The sequence below is a fragment of the Natator depressus genome, chromosome 8 (assembly GCF_965152275.1).
Source record: "Natator depressus isolate rNatDep1 chromosome 8, rNatDep2.hap1, whole genome shotgun sequence".
Classification (NCBI taxonomy): Eukaryota; Metazoa; Chordata; order Testudines; family Cheloniidae; genus Natator; species Natator depressus.
In genome coordinates, this window is record NC_134241.1 from 101,299,897 (window position 1) to 101,318,201 (window position 18,305).

General features: G+C 43.4%; 1 protein-coding gene across 2 annotated transcripts in view; it reads left to right on the top strand.

Moving 5' to 3' along the window:
* The window catches only part of DMBX1 (diencephalon/mesencephalon homeobox 1), a 38,959-nt gene extending 23,344 nt beyond the window's left edge, over window positions 1-15,615 (top strand). The window contains exons 3-5 of one of the 2 annotated variants that reach the window (XM_074961807.1): window positions 4,455-4,649; window positions 7,238-7,592; window positions 9,315-15,615. In XM_074961807.1, coding sequence (XP_074817908.1) covers window positions 4,455-4,649; window positions 7,238-7,592; window positions 9,315-9,715 — 951 coding nt within the window. In that variant the 3' untranslated portion in view covers window positions 9,716-15,615. The remainder of the gene's footprint in view (window positions 1-4,454; window positions 4,650-7,237; window positions 7,593-9,314) is intronic. The other variant, XM_074961808.1, reaches the window with a different exon arrangement.
* Window positions 15,616-18,305: the final 2,690 nt, after the last annotated feature.

An 18,305-nucleotide genomic window follows, 5' to 3' on the forward strand; every position in this document is an offset into this window, starting at 1 on the left:
AGTAATATTAAATTCTTACCAGTACAGGGGCCTGGCTCTGGGCCCCTGGAAGGGGCGGGGCCTTGAGTGGAAGAGGCGGGGCTGGGGGGGTCAGCCTCCTCCAGCCAGCCCATCCGCGCTGCCTGGCCCGTGCTGCCTGGGGTTCTGGCCACAGCCATGGTAGTAGCGGCTGGGAGCCCTGGGCTATTTTAAATCACTGGCCCTGGGGCAGCTGCCCCTTTTGCCCCCCATCCATGAGCGGCCCAGGAGGGGGTGGGGGGGCAAAAGGGGTAGCGACGTCAACGTCGGCTGGGTACGGGTCGGTACCGGCTTCTTACTGGCACACTGTACTGGCCCACTTTCACCCCTGAAGAGGGCAAAGGATTGGGAGTCAGGAGGGCCTGATTCCGCGACCTTGGGCAAGTCACCTTCCCTTCCGTGGGCCTGTTTCACCTCTTACCCTTTGTCTATTTAGCTTGTAAGCTGTTGGAGACAGAGACTGTTTCACTAGGTGTTTATATAGCAGATAGTAAACTTGGGGGCCTCAAGGTGCTACTGTAATACACAGAATAAGGATCTCTTGGAAGGCTTCTGACCAGGAAATCCCAAGAAAACAGCTAAGCTCATACACTGTGGTTTTACATTTCTGGCCCTAGCTATAAACAAACAGGCAAACACAGGGGTGGCTGAAATCAGCGGGGGGGGAAGGTATTGAGACTCCTTTCACTGATATTCAGAGCAAAGATTCAAGTTGGTTTCTGGCTACTTATTTTATCTCAACCTTTTGTTAACAAAGAGAACTAATCTGGATAATTTCAGTAAATTAGTCAAACTGTCCTCTTCTGATTCAAATATACCTTCCACCAATCTGGTGAGCGGCAGAGGGGACCTGGCTTCAGTTTACACCGAAGCAAGCAGGCTCCAAACGTGATTACTTAGTTCACATTTTGTTACCACTGAATATCTTTTAGCACAGGGTTATAGATCACACTTGCCTTCCGGGGACAGTAGGAATAAACCAGCACAAAAGCAAACAACCTTAAATTGGAAAACAGAGGTTTCAGATTGTAACTGCAAAGCCTCACCTGCAATTCATAATCTCCTCCTTGCACTGAACCTGAAAACATAGTTAAAGCATTGAAATAATTGTTGTCTAGATCCTTGTTAGTAGCCAAATTAAATATTTGAGCCACCACCTCTGAGAAACTGGCAGGTTTAACCTCCACTGTGGAATGTTGGGAATATTCCAGCCGGTAGATGTTAAACCATGGTCTCTCCTCCTTGGTTTTGATACCCGATGTATTAAAGTTAGATGCCATGGGACTTAACAAAAATATTGTAGGGATCTCTTGTCCTGAAAGAATATTCCTTTCTTCAGAAAAGCAGCCAGGCAGCATTGTGAGGTATTTCTGAATGCATAAAGGATACTTGCTGCCTTCTCCTACAAAAGTGGCTGTATTACTGGCATCTAATAACTCATTGCTTCCTTGAATGCAGAGGTCTCTTTGTTTTGTATTCTTCTGGAAACTTTTAGCCTGACTGAGCCTTCCCTGGGTCACCAAAACCACTCTTACTTTGGCAATAGTCTGGGGAAGCATCATAGAATCTGGCCTAGAATGAAACAGCTGGAAGTTTGGAACTGGAATATTCAAATAACGCAAAGCTCATTTGCTACGCTCGTTAACTAACATATTTGGAACCAAACTGTGTGGTTCTGGGATTGGCCTGACAGCCGGCTTTGTTTTATTGTTTACATTCATGCCATGGGACTTACGACAAAAGCTCACATAAATAGCAACGCCCGCAAAACAAGAGCCTTACTCTGCCTGTGTAAAATTAGGTTTGCTTTCTAGTGTGTCCATTCCCTCTGTCTGAACGATCACATTCTTAGCTGTATTAAAAATGATGCCATAGACTATTAAAGCTGGAATTTAAACAGGAAAAAATAATCAAATGTATTTCTCATTCAGGCTCTTTGTTTACTTCTTTTGCGCTTCATCTTAGACCGGGAATCACTACTGCTCCATTTAGCTCTGATTCCCATGCGCTACCACAGTGTTGCGTTTGGGTTGCAGAATTTAAAATAAAACCAGCCTGTTTTCATTTTCATTGACTTTTCAAAAACCAACCCTAAACACATGTCTACTCCTGGTAGCTTTCATAAACCCCTCTTATTTATTGAGCTTTTAGTGGCAGAATCGAGAGGCCTGATTTTTTCCAGCCCATACCTAATTTTTTGCATCCCCAGTTTAGTGGGCACAAACAAACTGAAGGCATAATTTGTATCCTTGAGACACCTAACGAGCTCATCTGCTTGGAAAGGACGGGTGGGTCAGTGACTAGGACTCCGGACTGGTACTCAGGAGAGCTGGTTCTGTCACGGAACGTCGGCAAGTCACTTCAGTTTCCCCTCCCATTCTTTGTGTGTCTTGCCTATTTTAAAAGTAAGCTCTTCGGGACCAGGTCTGTCTCCCTCTATCTCTCTATACAGTTATTTTAAAGAGTCCTCTAAAACATGGAGGCTAAAAAGAAGACCAGGTTATAAAAGTTAAGCCCCTTTTATTCTTGAAATTGTCTAGCAAACTTTAGCCTTCTATAAACAACCGTTAAAATCTCAAATTTGGGTCACACCTAAGTTGGCATGGGGTCCCTTTAAAATCCATCTTTTGCATCGAGTCCAATTAGCTGGGTTAACTCTTCCCCATCAGCACCCTGTTGGTCTTGTATGTCCTCTGAGACACAGAATCAGAGGACTAGAAGGGACCTCATGAGGTCATCTAGTCCAGTCCCCTGCAGTCATGGCAGGACTAAGTAATTATCTAGACCATCTAGACCATCCCTGAAAGGTGTCTGTCTAACCTGCTCTTAAAAATCTCCAATGATGGAGATTCCACAACCTCCCTGGGCAATTTATTCCAGTGCTTAAACACCCTGACAGTTAGGAAGTTTTTCCTAATGTCCAACCTAAACCGCCCTCGCTGCAATTTAAGCCCATTGCTTCTTGTCTATCCTCAGAGGTTAAGGTTTTCTCCCTCCTCCTCATAAAAACCTTTTATGTACTTATAAACTGTTATCATGTCCCCTCTCTGTCTTCTCTTCTCCAGACTAAACAAACCCAATTTTTTCAATCTTCCCTCATAGGTCATGTTTTCTAGACCTTTAATTATTTTTGTTGCTCTGCTCTGGACTTTCTCCAATTTGTCCACATCTTTCCTGAAATATGGAGCCCAGAACTGGACACAATACTCCAGTTGAGGCCTAATCAGTGCGGAGTAGAGCGGAAGAATTACTTCTCATATCTTGCTTACAACACTCCTGCTAATACGTCCTAGAATTATGTTTGCTTTTTTTGCAACAGTGTTACACTGTTGACTCATATTTATCTTGTGATCCACTATGACCCCAAGATCCCTTTCCGCAGTATTCCTTTCTAGGTAGTCATTTCCCATTTTGTATGTGTGCAACTGATTGTTCCTTCCTAAGTGGAGTACTTTTCATTTATCCGTGTTGAATTTCATCCTATTTACTTCAGACCATTTCTCCAGTTTGTCCAGATCATTTTGAATTTTAATCCTATCCTCCAAAGCACTTGCAACCCCTTCCAGCTTGGAATCGTCCACAAACTCGATAAGTGTGTACTCCGTATGCCATTATCTAAATCACTGATTGAACAGAACAGAACCCAAAACTGATCCCTGTGGGACCCCACCCGATATGTCCTTTCAGCTTGAGTGTGAACCACTAATAATACTCTTTGGGAAGGGTTTTCCAACCAGTTCTGCACCCACCTTATAGTAACTCCATCTAGGTTGTATTTCCCTAGTTTTTTTCTGAGAAGGTCATGTGAGACAGTATCAAAAGCCTTACTAAAATCAAGATATACCACGTCTACCACTTCCCTCCTATCCACAAGACTCATTACCCTGCCAAAGAACATGGGTTGATGTGGGGGGAGTTGAGAGGATGGGAACGTATAGGCCTACTTTCACTAAAGCGTTCCTATTTAGAAAAGCACTTAAGCCTGTGCATTGAAATCAATGGGACTTAAGTATATGTGTATGTGTTTTCCTGTATCAGGGCCCATGACCTTAAAGTCTGGCTCTCCAACTTAGTGCTCTGAGGACTGTGATAAGTTATATATGAGAGACAACAAAAGCCAAAGTGACCTCTAGTTCTGACAGCAGTGTGCCTCCTAACAGCTGGACCCCAAAAAAACCCCAAAACAAAACAAAACAGAGGCAGCTGTTTTATGAGTTACATGTCCTCACCCCATTAATTGACACAGAGCCTGACTCTGCAGAATTGAAGCTAGTTGGACTTCAATGAGAACAAGATCAGGGCCACTGGGAGAACTGCTCCACCTTTAGGCCACAATCCCCACCTCCTTGTTCGTTTCATGCCAGTGACGGGCCTTATTTCAGATGTCAACATGCAAATTCCAATAATTAAATTGGCCACTTTTCTTGTCTTCCAACGGCTGTACATTTCAAGACATCATTTTGGAGGCCCGTTATGGATCCCAGCATCGCAAACAGAGGAGAAGCCGCACAGCCTTCACTGCCCAACAACTGGAAGCCCTGGAGAAGACTTTCCAGAAGACTCACTATCCAGATGTGGTGATGCGGGAACGACTGGCCATGTGCACCAACCTACCAGAAGCCAGAGTACAGGTATCCACGTTCTACCTTGCTTGCTCTAATAGGGCTATTTAAGAGCTATACGAATAGGGCCCACTGGGTTGGCTTGATCTGTAGTTCTTTCAAAATGCTTCCATAGTAACCAAAGGAGGAGGGTTTTCTCTGCAGCAAAAACTGGACTTAAATCTTTCCTTCAGACTCAGGGAGCTGCAAAAGAAACAATCCACACACACATTTTTGAGGGTTTGTGTTGTCTGAGGGTAGCCCTGGCTTTCATTTGTGCTTCCAACTCTCTTTGGAGGGGAAATGGCCACAAAAGTCAACTTATTTATTTATTTACTTATATGACTGTTTCTCTGGCATCCTCAGAGGCCTGGGAGCACAAGTAATTCCAGCTGTTCCCTCCCAACCATGTCAATATTTATAACATCTCAGACCATCTGTCCAACATTTTCTGTTCTCCTCCAGTGAAACAAATAACGAGAGCTGGTCGGGAAATTTTTCACAAAACTTTTTGCAGTGGAAACTGCCAATTCATCCGAATTGAAATTGTTTGAAAGAGGCGGTTGGTTATGAGGGGTTTTTCAGTTTGAATTAAAAAATAATAATAATAAAAAAAGCTTAGAAATTGTCAAAATGAGATGTTTTCAAAACAAAAAAAACAAAATTTGAAAAGTTCTAGGTTTTGGATCAACATTACTCTTCTTGAGAAATTTACCTTTTAAAAAAGGAAAATAGAAAGGACAAAAATCAAAACCAAAACAGAATTGTCCAAACAAAACCTCATTTTGATGGACCTGAGCTGAATTTATTTTTTGTTCCTGAAAATTTGAGATGGACTTTTTGTCACAATTTGAGGTGAAAATATTCTTCAAAATCTCAAATCCTTGTGGGATGGGAAAACCACTTCTCACCTAGCCCTACAAATACGAATGTGTCACATGACTTAATGATAGTATGAGTGCCTGCTCAGTATGGGTTTAAGGCGCTACATAGCAGGCCAGCCTTAACGGAGACAAATGGGAAGGGGACATGAGCTTTCAATCTAGCGGAAAAAGATATAACATGATCCGATGGCTGGAAGTTGAAGTTCAACATATTCAGGCTAAATAAGGTGTAAATTCTTGATGGTAAGAGCAATTAACCATTGGAACAATTTACCAAAAGTTGTGCTGGATTTGCGATCATTGATTTTTAAACTCAAATTGGATGTTTTTCTCAAAGATCTGCTCTAGGAATTACTTGGGGGAAGTTCTGCAACCTGGGCTATACAAGAGATCAGACTAGATGATCACAATGGTCCCTTCGGGCTTTGGAATCTACAAATTACAATCTTGAGCAGGTTGTCTCCTGAATTTATTCCCAAATTGAGATACATCGGGATATTGTGTTGAAAAGGTCTCTCTCTCTCATTCACTCACACACACACACATACACACACACCATGACTTGGAGCTGTGAACAGAGGTTGTACGAGTATTAGCAATTGGATATTTTCCTGTAACTTAAGAGTAAGAACCTTTGACTTTGCTCCGAAGGGTTATTGGTTCAATTCCCACCAAGGAAACTTCCTTCACCACCTGACCTGGCATACTAGAGTCAAATGTCCTATGATATCAGATACAAATGTCCTGCTGTATAGCTTTAAAGGATTAGACCAGATATCTTAATGTGAGACATGGCATCACACAGATGATATATATTTGGCCCAGCAAGGGTAAAAACCACTCGAGACCTGGTTCCCAGTTCAGTCTCGAAATACCACAGTACCACAACAGAGGTGCATTCATCATAGAGGGGGCTTGTATACGACATATATAACAAAATCAGTTAAATTGCAAAATGTATCATTTTGTTTTGTGGTAGCACTTAGAGTCCACACTCAGGGATCAAGGTATTAGTGCTAGTTAATATGCATGAACATACTTCATGCCCCAGACAGCTTACAGTCTAGAGACTCTAGAGTATTCTAGTGTACAGAACACTGAGACTCGGGACATGTGGGTTCTAGTCCCAGCTCTGCCACTGGCCTGTTAGGTGACCTTGGGCAAGTCACTTCCCCCCTCTGTGCCTCAGTTCCCCCATCTGTAAAGTGGGGATAAGACTATAGACCTACATTGTAAAGAGCTCTGAGATCTACTGAGATGAAAAGCACTACATAAGAGGTTGTTGTTATTTAAATCCATTCAGCTAATCATTCAAGACAAATAATCTAAAGTGTTGGCAGTAATTAATGCGTATGTATGTCCTCTATAGTACGACTTATTCTGACTGTGTTTCTATGTAGTTCTGGTACAAATTAACGTGATACAGGCTGTTTTTAGAAAGCTAGCGGAACATTGTGCTCTCTACCTATTTAATATCTCAGGTCTGTGGGTAACAGGCATGGTTTAATACATCACATGTGATTTTTTTTTTTTCTTGACAGAGCTGTGTTTTCTTAAAGAACCAGCATTAAGTCTTGGGATTTTAAACATATCTAAGGGAGTTAGGCCCCCAAATTCCATTGAAATGCAGTGGTGCCTGGGGTCCTCTTCAAAATCCCAGTCTATTTGACTTTTTGATTTTTGCATTAACTGGGGTTTTTATCCTGTCTCCCTGGGGCTGTTTGCGCTACGAAGGTTTGGTTTAAGAACAGAAGAGCCAAATTCCGGAAGAAACAGCGCAGCCTCCAGAAGGAGCAGCTGCAGAAGCAGAAGGACTCAGAAGGGAGCCACGGCGAGGGGAAGACAGAAGCTCTTGTGCTGGAAAGCCAGACGTCCACCCCTGACACAGACAAGCCACAGAGCCAGCCGAGCGCAGTGAGCACGGAGCTGAACCTCACCTTGTCAGAGCAGTCGGCCAGCGAGTCCGCAGCGGAGGACCAGACGGACAGAGAGGAGGACTTTAAGAACCCCTTGGAGGAGTCCAAAGCAGACAAAGGTCCCGGTGTGGAGAGCAAAGCTCTGAACTGCAAGAGAGCCAGTCCAAAAGCAGGTGAGGGTCAATGCGCGTGTGGAGGCCTGGTCACAGGGCCAGATTGGGAGCCAAGCATTTGTAATCCCAGAGGCTGAGTATTGGCTAGTGCAGTATGATATGCCCTAGATCATGGGCTTCCCCCAGCCTGGAAGGGGGAGGTCACAATCCCCTGGGAGGAAAACAAACTGGTCCAGGTGTGTGATGACCATTCTTCCTTTCTTTATGGCTAGACGCGATGCAGGGAGGTCCTCTCTGTTGTAACATGGGGTCCCAGTGCAGAGAGGGCTGAGATCCCCCTGTTAGATTAGATGAGAACAGGAGAACACTGCTCAGTGACAGCATGCCATTCACAGGCATACTGGGCACACACTTCCCCATTGGATAAGAGTCCAAATGCCCCCTGGGGAATACACACTTGCTAAAAAACCTGGCTCCCTCTCGCAAGCCAGGTCTGCCAGGCACTTTAATGAGGTAGGTGCCAGTTGTGTGTGACCCAGTAGGGCAAACATGACCAAAGAGTTTAGCACAGAAATAGTTCATAGTATGGGATCAGGATCTCCTCTCCTGATGGACTGTAATGGCTTGTAAAGGGTCAGAAAGGGGTCAAATCCTAGCCCTCCAAGAGCTTGTTGTGAATATACCACAAAACCTGCAAGACAGACAACCAGGCCTATTTTCTCCAGAGAAGACAGTGGCAGGTTTGCTCATGCCTGGCCAATGCATTTCCCCACTAAACACAGAACAAATATGTCCCTCTTACACATGTAAACCCTCTCAAGAATGAAGTGGAAGGCCACAGGGATACAGAGATGGCCCTTACTGAGGAACGTAGAAATTGACAGACTGTATCCAGCTAGTGAGCCATCTAATCTTGACTCTGATGGTGGCCAGCTCTTGCAGTGGGCAGCTATAGAAAAATCTGCCCATGGCAAGTTTCTTCCTAGTGTTCATCAGTTAGAGATTGGCTTATAACATGAAACATGAGAGTTTATGCCTCTTCCAAATTATTATTAATTATTATTATTGATTTTGAATATTCAGTCCTTTTGGGACTCCTGTGTATCTCTCGGTTTCAGATATATCTTGTGGCAATGAGTTCCCCAGGCCAATTTGTGCCTTCTGTGGAAAAAGTATTTCCTTTCTGGTCAGATTTAAATTGGTCACTTTTCAATTTCCTTGAATGACATCCCCAACCCTGCACCCCTCCCATTCTTTTATTTTGAGAAAAGGTGTCTTGAATCTGGAGTGGTGCCACTTGGAAGAGTATTATAGGGCCCCAGTCTCGTTTGCTTGGGTTTCTCCACCATGGACTCAGCAAACAAGGTCTCCTCTGAACAGTCAGTATGGAAAAATCAGTGCTCCATTCTGGTTCTATTGGGTTTTCACAATAATAGCCCCACTTTGTCGCTTTCCATGAGCTTGTCTGAGCCTTGCCTGGAAAGGATCAGGGGAGGCAGTTACAGGAACGCTGGTCCAGATAATTCATTCATCAACACCCTCGCTGCAATTTGGCTTCTGGTTAATTAGCACTCAAATGTGTGAGGTGATTTGCATACTCCGTCCCTGCTCCAGAGAACTTAGTTTGTATAAAAGGTCCACTGCATCCCTCTCCTTCCTCCTTCTCTGTAAATCAGCTGCCACATATGTCTAACCTCAACCACCACCCTCCTTAGGGAGATTGTTCTATTCAGCTACCACATATGTCTAACCCCGCTCCCTACATCTTGTCTTCTAACGCAGACTCTCCCATCAGCGCCACGGTGACTCCTTCCTCCAGCAGTGGCATGTCTCAGACTCGCTCCTACTCCTCCTCGCCTCTGAGCCTCTTCCGTCTCCAGGAGCAATTTCGCCAGCACATGGCAGCCACTAACAACTTGGTCCATTACTCCTCCTTTGAAATGGGGACCCCATCGGCCATGCCCTACTTGGGCATGAATGTCAACATGGCGCCCCTCAGCTCTCTCCACTGCCAGTCGTATTACCAGTCGCTTTCCCACGCCCAGCAGGTCTGGTCTTCGCCCATCTTGCAGGCGTCTAGCTCCCTCCCTACCCTGAACAGTAAAACGACAAGTATTGAGAATCTAAGGCTCCGGGCAAAGCAGCACGCTGCCTCCCTCGGACTCGACACCTTACCAAACTGACCGCAAGGCAGCAGGGGAATGCCCACCCTACCGTCAGCCACAAGAGAAGGCACCTTCCGCTGGCACTAAACGTGTGGCTCTTTTGCCAATGCACAGCTCTCATCTCCACCTGGATCAAGGTGCTCCCTTTCGGGGGATACTTTAAATCCTTTACTTCTTCACTCACTCCATTTTACTGCTCCTGCCCCCACTTCCACAGAAGTATTTAATAAGGAAGGAAAGAGGGCATGTACTTAGATGTTAAAAAACTCTCCTGAGGACCGAGGCGTTAAAACTGTAATGTCCAGAAAGATCCCTCTTTCGTTGATACTGTGATAATGTGCCGACTGTGATTTTTGTTTTATTTTTGTTCTCTGGAAAACCTAGTCCCCCCACCCACCCCAGTTTCGTACTGTATATAGATTCTATTGTTGAAAACATCCTTCACTTGTGTGTTGCTGTCTGTGATGCCTTATGCAGAACTATGGAGCATTTTGCTCTTTCCTCCCTCCCCCTTCCTTTCAGATTTATACTTGTAGTAGCTAGAATCAAAATTACAATCCAAAAAAACCCCCGCAGGCTCTGAGCGGGTGGTGCTTTTTTGGCCAGAGTTCTGAATGAGTCTAGCAAGAGAAATTCAGAGAAAAGATTCTGAATGCCATTATCATATCTTCTCCAGTTCTCCGTTAAAAGCAATCCTGCAAACGCCAGGAAATGATGTAAAGGGTTGTTTCCTGTTAAAGCACTTCCTGATGGTAGGGACTCTTTTTTTTTTTTTTTTTAAGCACTTCTTTGAAGACAGAGGATAAAGAATTTGCCACCGGGCTCTGCTGGTTAGAGAGCAAGGAAAAAGGAAAGCACTAGATTTTGTCAAATTCACAAGACTTTTACCGAGGTTGCTGCAGCTTTGTTCTTCACTGAAGTGTACACTCTGCTATTTATAAATGATGTGTAAAAAAGCATTTTGGTCTAACTTGGACAACAAAGAACAATAAAAAGTTGGTATGAACTCCTGCTGTGTTCATACACCATTTGCATTATGTGGCGGTTCCTCAAAACCGTGATTAATTCAAGCTGTGTTTAGGAAAACTGCCTCCGTGCCAAATTCTGTCCTCAGACCACAAACCCTGGGGGCTCCCCTGCTTGTCTCAGAAACTGACTAAGTAGAGAATGAATGCAGATAGACTAGAGATGGACCTGAACCAATACCCAGATCTGAACACTCCTGAGCTTAGGAGATGACTTAAATCCAAACCCAGAGGCGGATCTCAATTTTGCAAATGGCCATTCCTCTCGGTAGAAGGCCAAACCAAAATCCCAGATCCAGACATCCTGCAACCCAGTGGGATGCTGAAGATCTGAATCAAAATTATACATGAGCCTGATCATCGCTGATACTGTTAATGGAGCTATGCCAGTTTACACCAGCTAAAATCTGGCCCATATGTGATTAGTGTGTGTGTGTGTGTATGCACACACACACACACACACACACCATGGGTATCTGATGAACTAAAAGCTTTTATTGATTTCTGTTTTGCCTAGCTCTGTTCCATTACCAGTGCGATTACACTAGCACAGAGGATAATGGCCAACTCACTTCTCTAAATGTGGAAAAAAGAATACAACCTGCTGGACTACAACAGTCTCTCTCAAGCTGTTCTGCTCAAAGTCTCTCTCGGTGAGTTACCAGTGGTGACCAGACCTGGTTGGGAAAGGATTTCCCTCCCCCTCTTTGAAAAATTTCAACAAGAACTCTTTTCCCCCATGGGGGGTGAGTTATTGAAGACACATTTTCAACAAAAGTGGAAATAAGTTTGTGTAAACTTCAGTTCAGTCAAACGTTTTGATGGAAAATGTTAATTCGGCTCGAGGGGTTGACAGGATTACGCACGTCACCGACGCTGCAAGATGCAGCCCTATACCGGGTATTTTGTCTGGGATCTTCAAAGAACCCAAACCATATTGGCACCCTCTCCCTGAGGCCTTCTTGAAAATCCCAGTCTTTATTTTTTATAGCACTTGGGTCCTGCCACCCAAAATGACGGACACCAAATATGAGCTTTAATTTTATTTTCCCCCAAATTACCTGTTTGTTTCCTCTCCTCCCATCTCCTACTGCCCTAAGGATGATGGTGGGTAGGTGTGAAGATGGTTTTAATACAGCAGAGCAATTGAAAAGCATTTTAAGCACCCAAGGCTAAATTTTGCCCCCGGAACTGAGTTGATGAGCTACTCAAGCTGTTTTTTCCTTCCCTCTCATGCTCACACACCAACTTTGATGGCAGACCAGGAAGGGTGATAGAGCGAGACATCGAGAAGGGTGGCCTAAGGGACATGCCATTCAGTTCTGATATGGTGCGACTGGAGTCAGTGACATCCCTTTGCAGGTCAGGACACTAATATTGTTACGCTAGGGGATATAGAAACACACCATAGAAGATTACCAGGATCAAAATCTGTCAGTGCCCGACCTCTGCCTGTAGCCCTCAGCAAGCTCAGGAAATGGAGTGTGGCAGATACACCCACCTGACCCTACAATAAACTTCCCTCAGTCCTCCAGAGGAAGCAGAAACTTCCCTAAGGTTCTTGTCATCTTGCCTCAGGAGGATCGCAGTGTAGCAATCCATTGAACCTTATGTGTATCATGTTACATATCTAATCCCATTTATCTCCGGAGATAGCATTGGTATCCAAGATACAGGTCCTGTTCTGAGCACTGAGTTCCTTCCCTTCTCTGCTCGGGTCACTCCATTAAAATCAATAGAGTGTCACATGGATAAAACTGGAGCAATAGAACAGTGAGTCAGACTCCTGGTCTTCTTTTAATCCTAATGGCAGCTGATCCCGGGGCAGAGAATTTCAATCTTCATCACTCTCTAGGGAGGAATCTTTCCAAATTGTACATTTTTGTTTATTTCCAGGACTGTCTATGCCAAATTTGCCAGTGTAGCCCACAACCATAAATACATAAGGAAGACAGATCATGTATCCCACTCCCAGGAGATGTAGGTGTGCAAATAAATTAGAATCCTGTTCCAAATCACCCCTCATTTCAGTCTGACAAAATCTGGTACCCTTGTTCCATCTTCTCTTACATTCAACCAAACTAGACTGAATTTCAAAGTTTTGATGAATTTTCAAAAACAAAACTGAGGAAAACTTTCAATGATTTTTTTGGAAGATTTCCCCCTTTTTAACTCCCACCACCACCACTTTAAATCAGCCATAGATCTGGTCAAAATTTTCTGGTTCACAATTTTTCCCCTTTTATCACTTGTTCACATTAGATGTTGACACACCACGTGTAAATCACACGTAGTGCAGATACTAAGACCCAAATGTCACTTCAGTAGAAGACAGTGTAATGATCAGTGCAGATAGCACCTCCCAAGTTAGATGGTGCTTTATCTTTATCTTGCTTTCAATTTGCTGTCCTAGCATTCCAAGCAGAAGTAGTGCACTGAAAAAAACAAAAACAAACCCTACGCTTCTCCCACCATCACCCTGACAGTGTCACTACTCTGGGGCTGAATGAAAGGTTTGGGTTGTTTTTTTTTTTTTTTTTTTTTTTTTTAACTTAGCAGGGTTTTGTAGTCCACAGCAAACTGTCAAATATTAACTTTTATGGTTTATGTAATTGTTTGGGGAGAAGAATATTCCCCAAACAAAACGCATAGCATAGATGTTGGAATGAACATGTTGGCTTCCTTATCGATGACCAGGCAAGGACCTCCAGAATCTCCACAACTTCTATTTTACATGGGCCATGAAAAGAATATGAACCGGGGGACTGTGTCAATGTGCATGAGATTTTTGTTTTCCCCTCTAACTCTGCTCATATTACCTTCCGTCTGCACCACATGTGGCCAAAACCTACAATTTTGCGTTCAGAATAGATTTTCCAAGTACGAGCCCATCCTGTGAATTGCTGCGAGCCTCTGTGCCTCATAGGATCAGATCCCACCTGAGAAAACTACTGAGTAAAAGGGTTAAAACAATGCAGAGTAGGAGTTTGCAGTAAGACTGACTAACTTGTGATGCAAGGAAAATGTCCTGGGACCAATGAAATCAGTGGGAGTTTTGTTCTAAGTAAAAGAGTGTAGAATTAGATGCTTAGAGAAGAAATGCTGATTCTGAGTAGGCCTGCTACCACAGAAGGTTCTTTTAGTGCTGGTTGGGAGGGGAAAAGGCAGGGGATTTATTTGCAAACAATCTTTGAAATTCCTGAATTTGAAATAAAAGGGGCAAATTTTGTCTGCATTTCTTTTCCCCCCAAAAAATTCAAAATTTCCAATTTGAAACATTTCAGGCAGGTCTACAGATGGTTGAAAAAACTGCAAATGTTACATCAACATTATTATTTTTTTACTTTAAAAATTTCAACATCTGAAGAATTTCTGCCGGTTCTAGGTTCTTGTAACCATGGCAGCCAAACAGACTTGTGCATCTCTGATCAGGAAACACCGAAGTGGCATGGGCATAAGTGGGAAATTTGGGGCTGTTTTCTACCCTGGAGCATTGCATCAGACTCTCATTGTCATGACAGAGTTTTTAACAAAGACTGAAGACAAAAAGATCGTCCTTGGAGTTTAATGTGTGAAAGGATTAAACAAACCTTTATGAAGGAAAACCAAAATCAAAACCACCATGATATAAAGGTCTAATTATTTAGCCAAAACTAGTGAATTCAGAGAATTTTCCTTTTGGCTATACAAGCTGTGTTAGTCTTTTTACCCCTTGTGTGCCTCTTTGCCGGTCTTTACAATTTACTCTGGAAGGAGACAAAAAGCCTGTGTTGTTTGGTACATCTAAACAGCTATTTATTTCTTAAGTGACTGAGGTTCACACCTGAATCCAAAGCACAATGATAGGCTCGGGAAAGAGAAAAGGCGAAGGAATCCTACCATAGCAACTGGGAAGGATTCTCCATCAGATTCAAAACCAAATCTAGTAACAATTAACATTCTGTATATTCAACAGATGTTCTGTAGATCCACTGTTTTGTCCTTGACCATATGGCCAGAGCCACTCAATTCATTCTCAGATTTCTAACACTACGCCAAGGGACAGCTTTAACCTTGATTTAAAGACAAAGAGGCCAAATTCTCCACTCCCGTGAATGAGTTGCAACTCCATTGACTCCAATGGAGCTGTGCTGACTTATGCCCAAAAGTGCCAACAAGGTTCAGGATTGGCCACTTGCATGAAATCTTATCGGTTTCTATGAGCCACGTGGAGCGAAATCAGTTATTACTTATAAAAGCTGGAGGAGGAACCAGACTCTGCTCTCAATTGTATTGGTGTAAAATTGGAGTAATTCCACCACCTTCACTGGAGTAATGCCAGATTCACATCTATGTAACTGAGAACAAAACCCAGCCCAAGAATACAGCATATTTGTAGTATACTCAAAATAGACCATCTTTCCAGCCTAGATGATCTACTACACACCCAGTGAAACAGCCATTTGTAAATTGTTTGATAAAGACATTAATTAACCCCACAGGAAGTTAATCTCCTGTTTGGTGTACTATTCATGGCCACACCTTTCATAACCTTTCTAGCTATTGAGAAAGGCTGCCGTATGCTGCTGAAGTTTAGATGTGTCTTTGCAGTTTAAAGTAATTTTTTAGTATTTCTTCTCCAAGAGTATTGATGGCCCTTTTGACTACTGACCAGAGTTGTCCAGTTAGCTCCAAAGTGTAACCATGTGTGTGTCAAACATATCTTGCAAAGGAACAAAGACTTTTAAAGGGAAAAAAAAATCAAAGTTATGTACTGTACAAACTGCTGTAAAATTAAACTGTAGTGTAATAATTTGTGCTTTAGAAGTCACTCTCTGCAAACCCAAACGTGTATATTTATTTATTCTGATAGCTAAAAGAAAAACCAAGAATTTATATTCATTTTGAAAAAGCGGCCGCATGATACTATGTACCACTTGTGCCAGTCTTGCTTTCTGTATAGTTAGTGCTTGTTTTCATACTCAGCTAATAAAAAAATGCAAGGAAAGCTTGTTTGCCCCTCGCAAGTCATTCATTAAAAGTGATTTGGGCGGATCGACAGAAACAGAGATGGTGAGTGGCCTGAATTGTTTTGTGTTGGCTTTGTGGCGATTTTGGCTGAATATCATCATTATTATGCCAAGGTTGTTACAAGGAGGAGGGAGAAAAATTGTTCTCGTTAACCTCTGAGGACAGGACAAGAAGCAACGGGCTTAAATTGCAGCAATGGCGGCTTAGGTTGGCCATTAGGAAAAACTTTCTGTCAGGGTGGTTAAGCACTGGAACAAATTGCCTAGGGAGGTTATGGAATCTCCATCATTGGAGATTTTTAAGAGCAGGTCAGACAGACACCTCTCAGGGTCTAGATAATACTTAGTCCTTCCATGAGTGCAGAGGACTGGACTAGGTGACCTCTCGAGGTCCCTTCCAGTCCTATGATTCTACTGTGTATGGGGAAATTTCCTAATGCAGAGGAACTTGCACATGGTAAAAAGCCCCATAGTTGAGTCAATTAGGAGACCAGACCAGACAAAACTCTAGAGAACACAGAGTAGGGAACCTTCATTGGCAGCTGGGTATAGAATAGCCAACTGTAGTCGGGCCACCATTCATTTCACTCTCTCTTGTGGCCAGAGGTGTTTCCACAGGGCCCTCTGTCTGCCCCCTCAGGAGTGCTTGCTGTACAGTCTCTCTCAGGGTAGTCATCAGCCATCCCCGGAAACTGAGTCAGTAGCCCAAAGTAATTCAAAATAGTCCTCAGCGTCCCAAACACAAGGTCCATTCTAGCAGCCCCATAGCTTGGGCCCATCTCCACCATGCTGGTTGACTGCGGAGCCTTTATTCTATCTAGCAGAAGCCTAGCATTCTGGCTCTGCCTTCCTTCCTCGGTCAGCACGCACCCAGTGCTAAGAGGCAGCGTGCGATGTCACGCTGTGCGGAGGGTACCATTTTAGTTTCTGTATAAGTGCCAAAATGGTATTCTGGCCCCACTACCCCTTTGCCCAGGACAACCTCTTCTCTTCCAGTTTCGGGCAGCTCCTGAGCTCATGCTTACACCAACATCCCTGGGACAGCGTCTTCTGGCCCAGCCTTTAGTCTTTAAGGGCCAATACACCCCATCACACCAACCTAACTGGTTATTTCCAGCTGCCATGTCTCAGAATCACTGTTTCTAACACACTGGGGTCATACAGACCAGGGCTTCTTCAGCTGAATGACAAGAAAGCTTTATTGTGCCAACGCATTTAGGCTACACCAGGTACATGGCTGGTTCAGAGGACTTGCCTCTCAGAGTAAATGAGGAACCTGTTCCTACGACAGCATGACAATGCGCTCTTTCTTGTTCCAGGCAAAGTCACAGTTTAGCCCAAAGAATGACAAATGATGGTTGCTGGCAAGTCTCAGGGAAGTGAAGAAGAAATCTATATAAAACTCTTTCTCTGCTCTTAACTCCAGGTTCATTTGGACAGGGAGACCAATCTATCTAGCCAGTGAAAAGTGTACAGATGGTGTGCAGCGAGCAGTAACACACCTACCCTATTTGTGAGTTAAAAGGCCTAATCCAATGCCCAGTTAATCCAATGGAAAGACTCACTTTTCCAAACTTTTTCTGACTAAATTTACCAACATTCAAGTTTTCAATTAAACTTTATTGCTGAATAATAATAAAAAAAAAAATCGAACCAAACTTTCACAAATATCTTTGTCCTCATTTTCAAAACACTTCTGAATTTTGAAATTTTCAGAAAAGATATTGAAATTTTGGCAAAGAAATGCAAATTATGTCATAATAAATAATTACTAGCTAGCACCTATTGCATTTTCATCCACAGATCTCAAAGAGTTTTATATACGGCAGGATCATTATCCCAGCTTTACATATGGGGAAACTGAGGCAGAGAGCGTGATGCCACTTGTCACCCAGGAAACCAGTGACAGAGTCAGGAACAGAACATTTTTTTCTAAACAGACCTTTGAACAATTCCCAACCAACTCTAGCTATAACACAGTTGTCCCCTGCCCCAGGTATAGGGTGACCAAAGAGCAAATGTGAAAAATCGGGACACTTTTTTTTGAGTGTGGTGGTGAAGTACAGTTGCGGATATAAGACAAAGCCCCTAATACCAGGACATGTGGTCACCCTACTCAAGTAGAACACACTAAAAAGCTGCAGTACAGATAGAACCGGCAGTGGGCTAAAGTCTTGGTCAATCCCTGGATTCAACGTGGCTGTTGAGAGACATACAGGGTCTGACTCTATTTTGATCATAATGGCACCTGGTGAGGGGACAACTGCCCTGTGACTGGGCCCTCTGACTCTGTTACAACAGGGAGTCGACAGGGCTAAAGGCTCAATCAACCCCTTCTGAGACTGGAATCTATAGTTCCAGGAAATCATACCTGATGCCGAGGCCAGGAAAGCCATCCCCTAAAATTACTGACAGGTTTGTTCCAGAAAAATATGTCAGAGGAAAAATAAGACTATTTGAGAAAGATTCAGAGCTCAATATTAAGAGCATATGTGGTATTTTGATCCATTTCCATAACGCATACATAATATTTGCTGTAGGAAGGGGGAATTAAAAAAAAACCCAACCACAGTT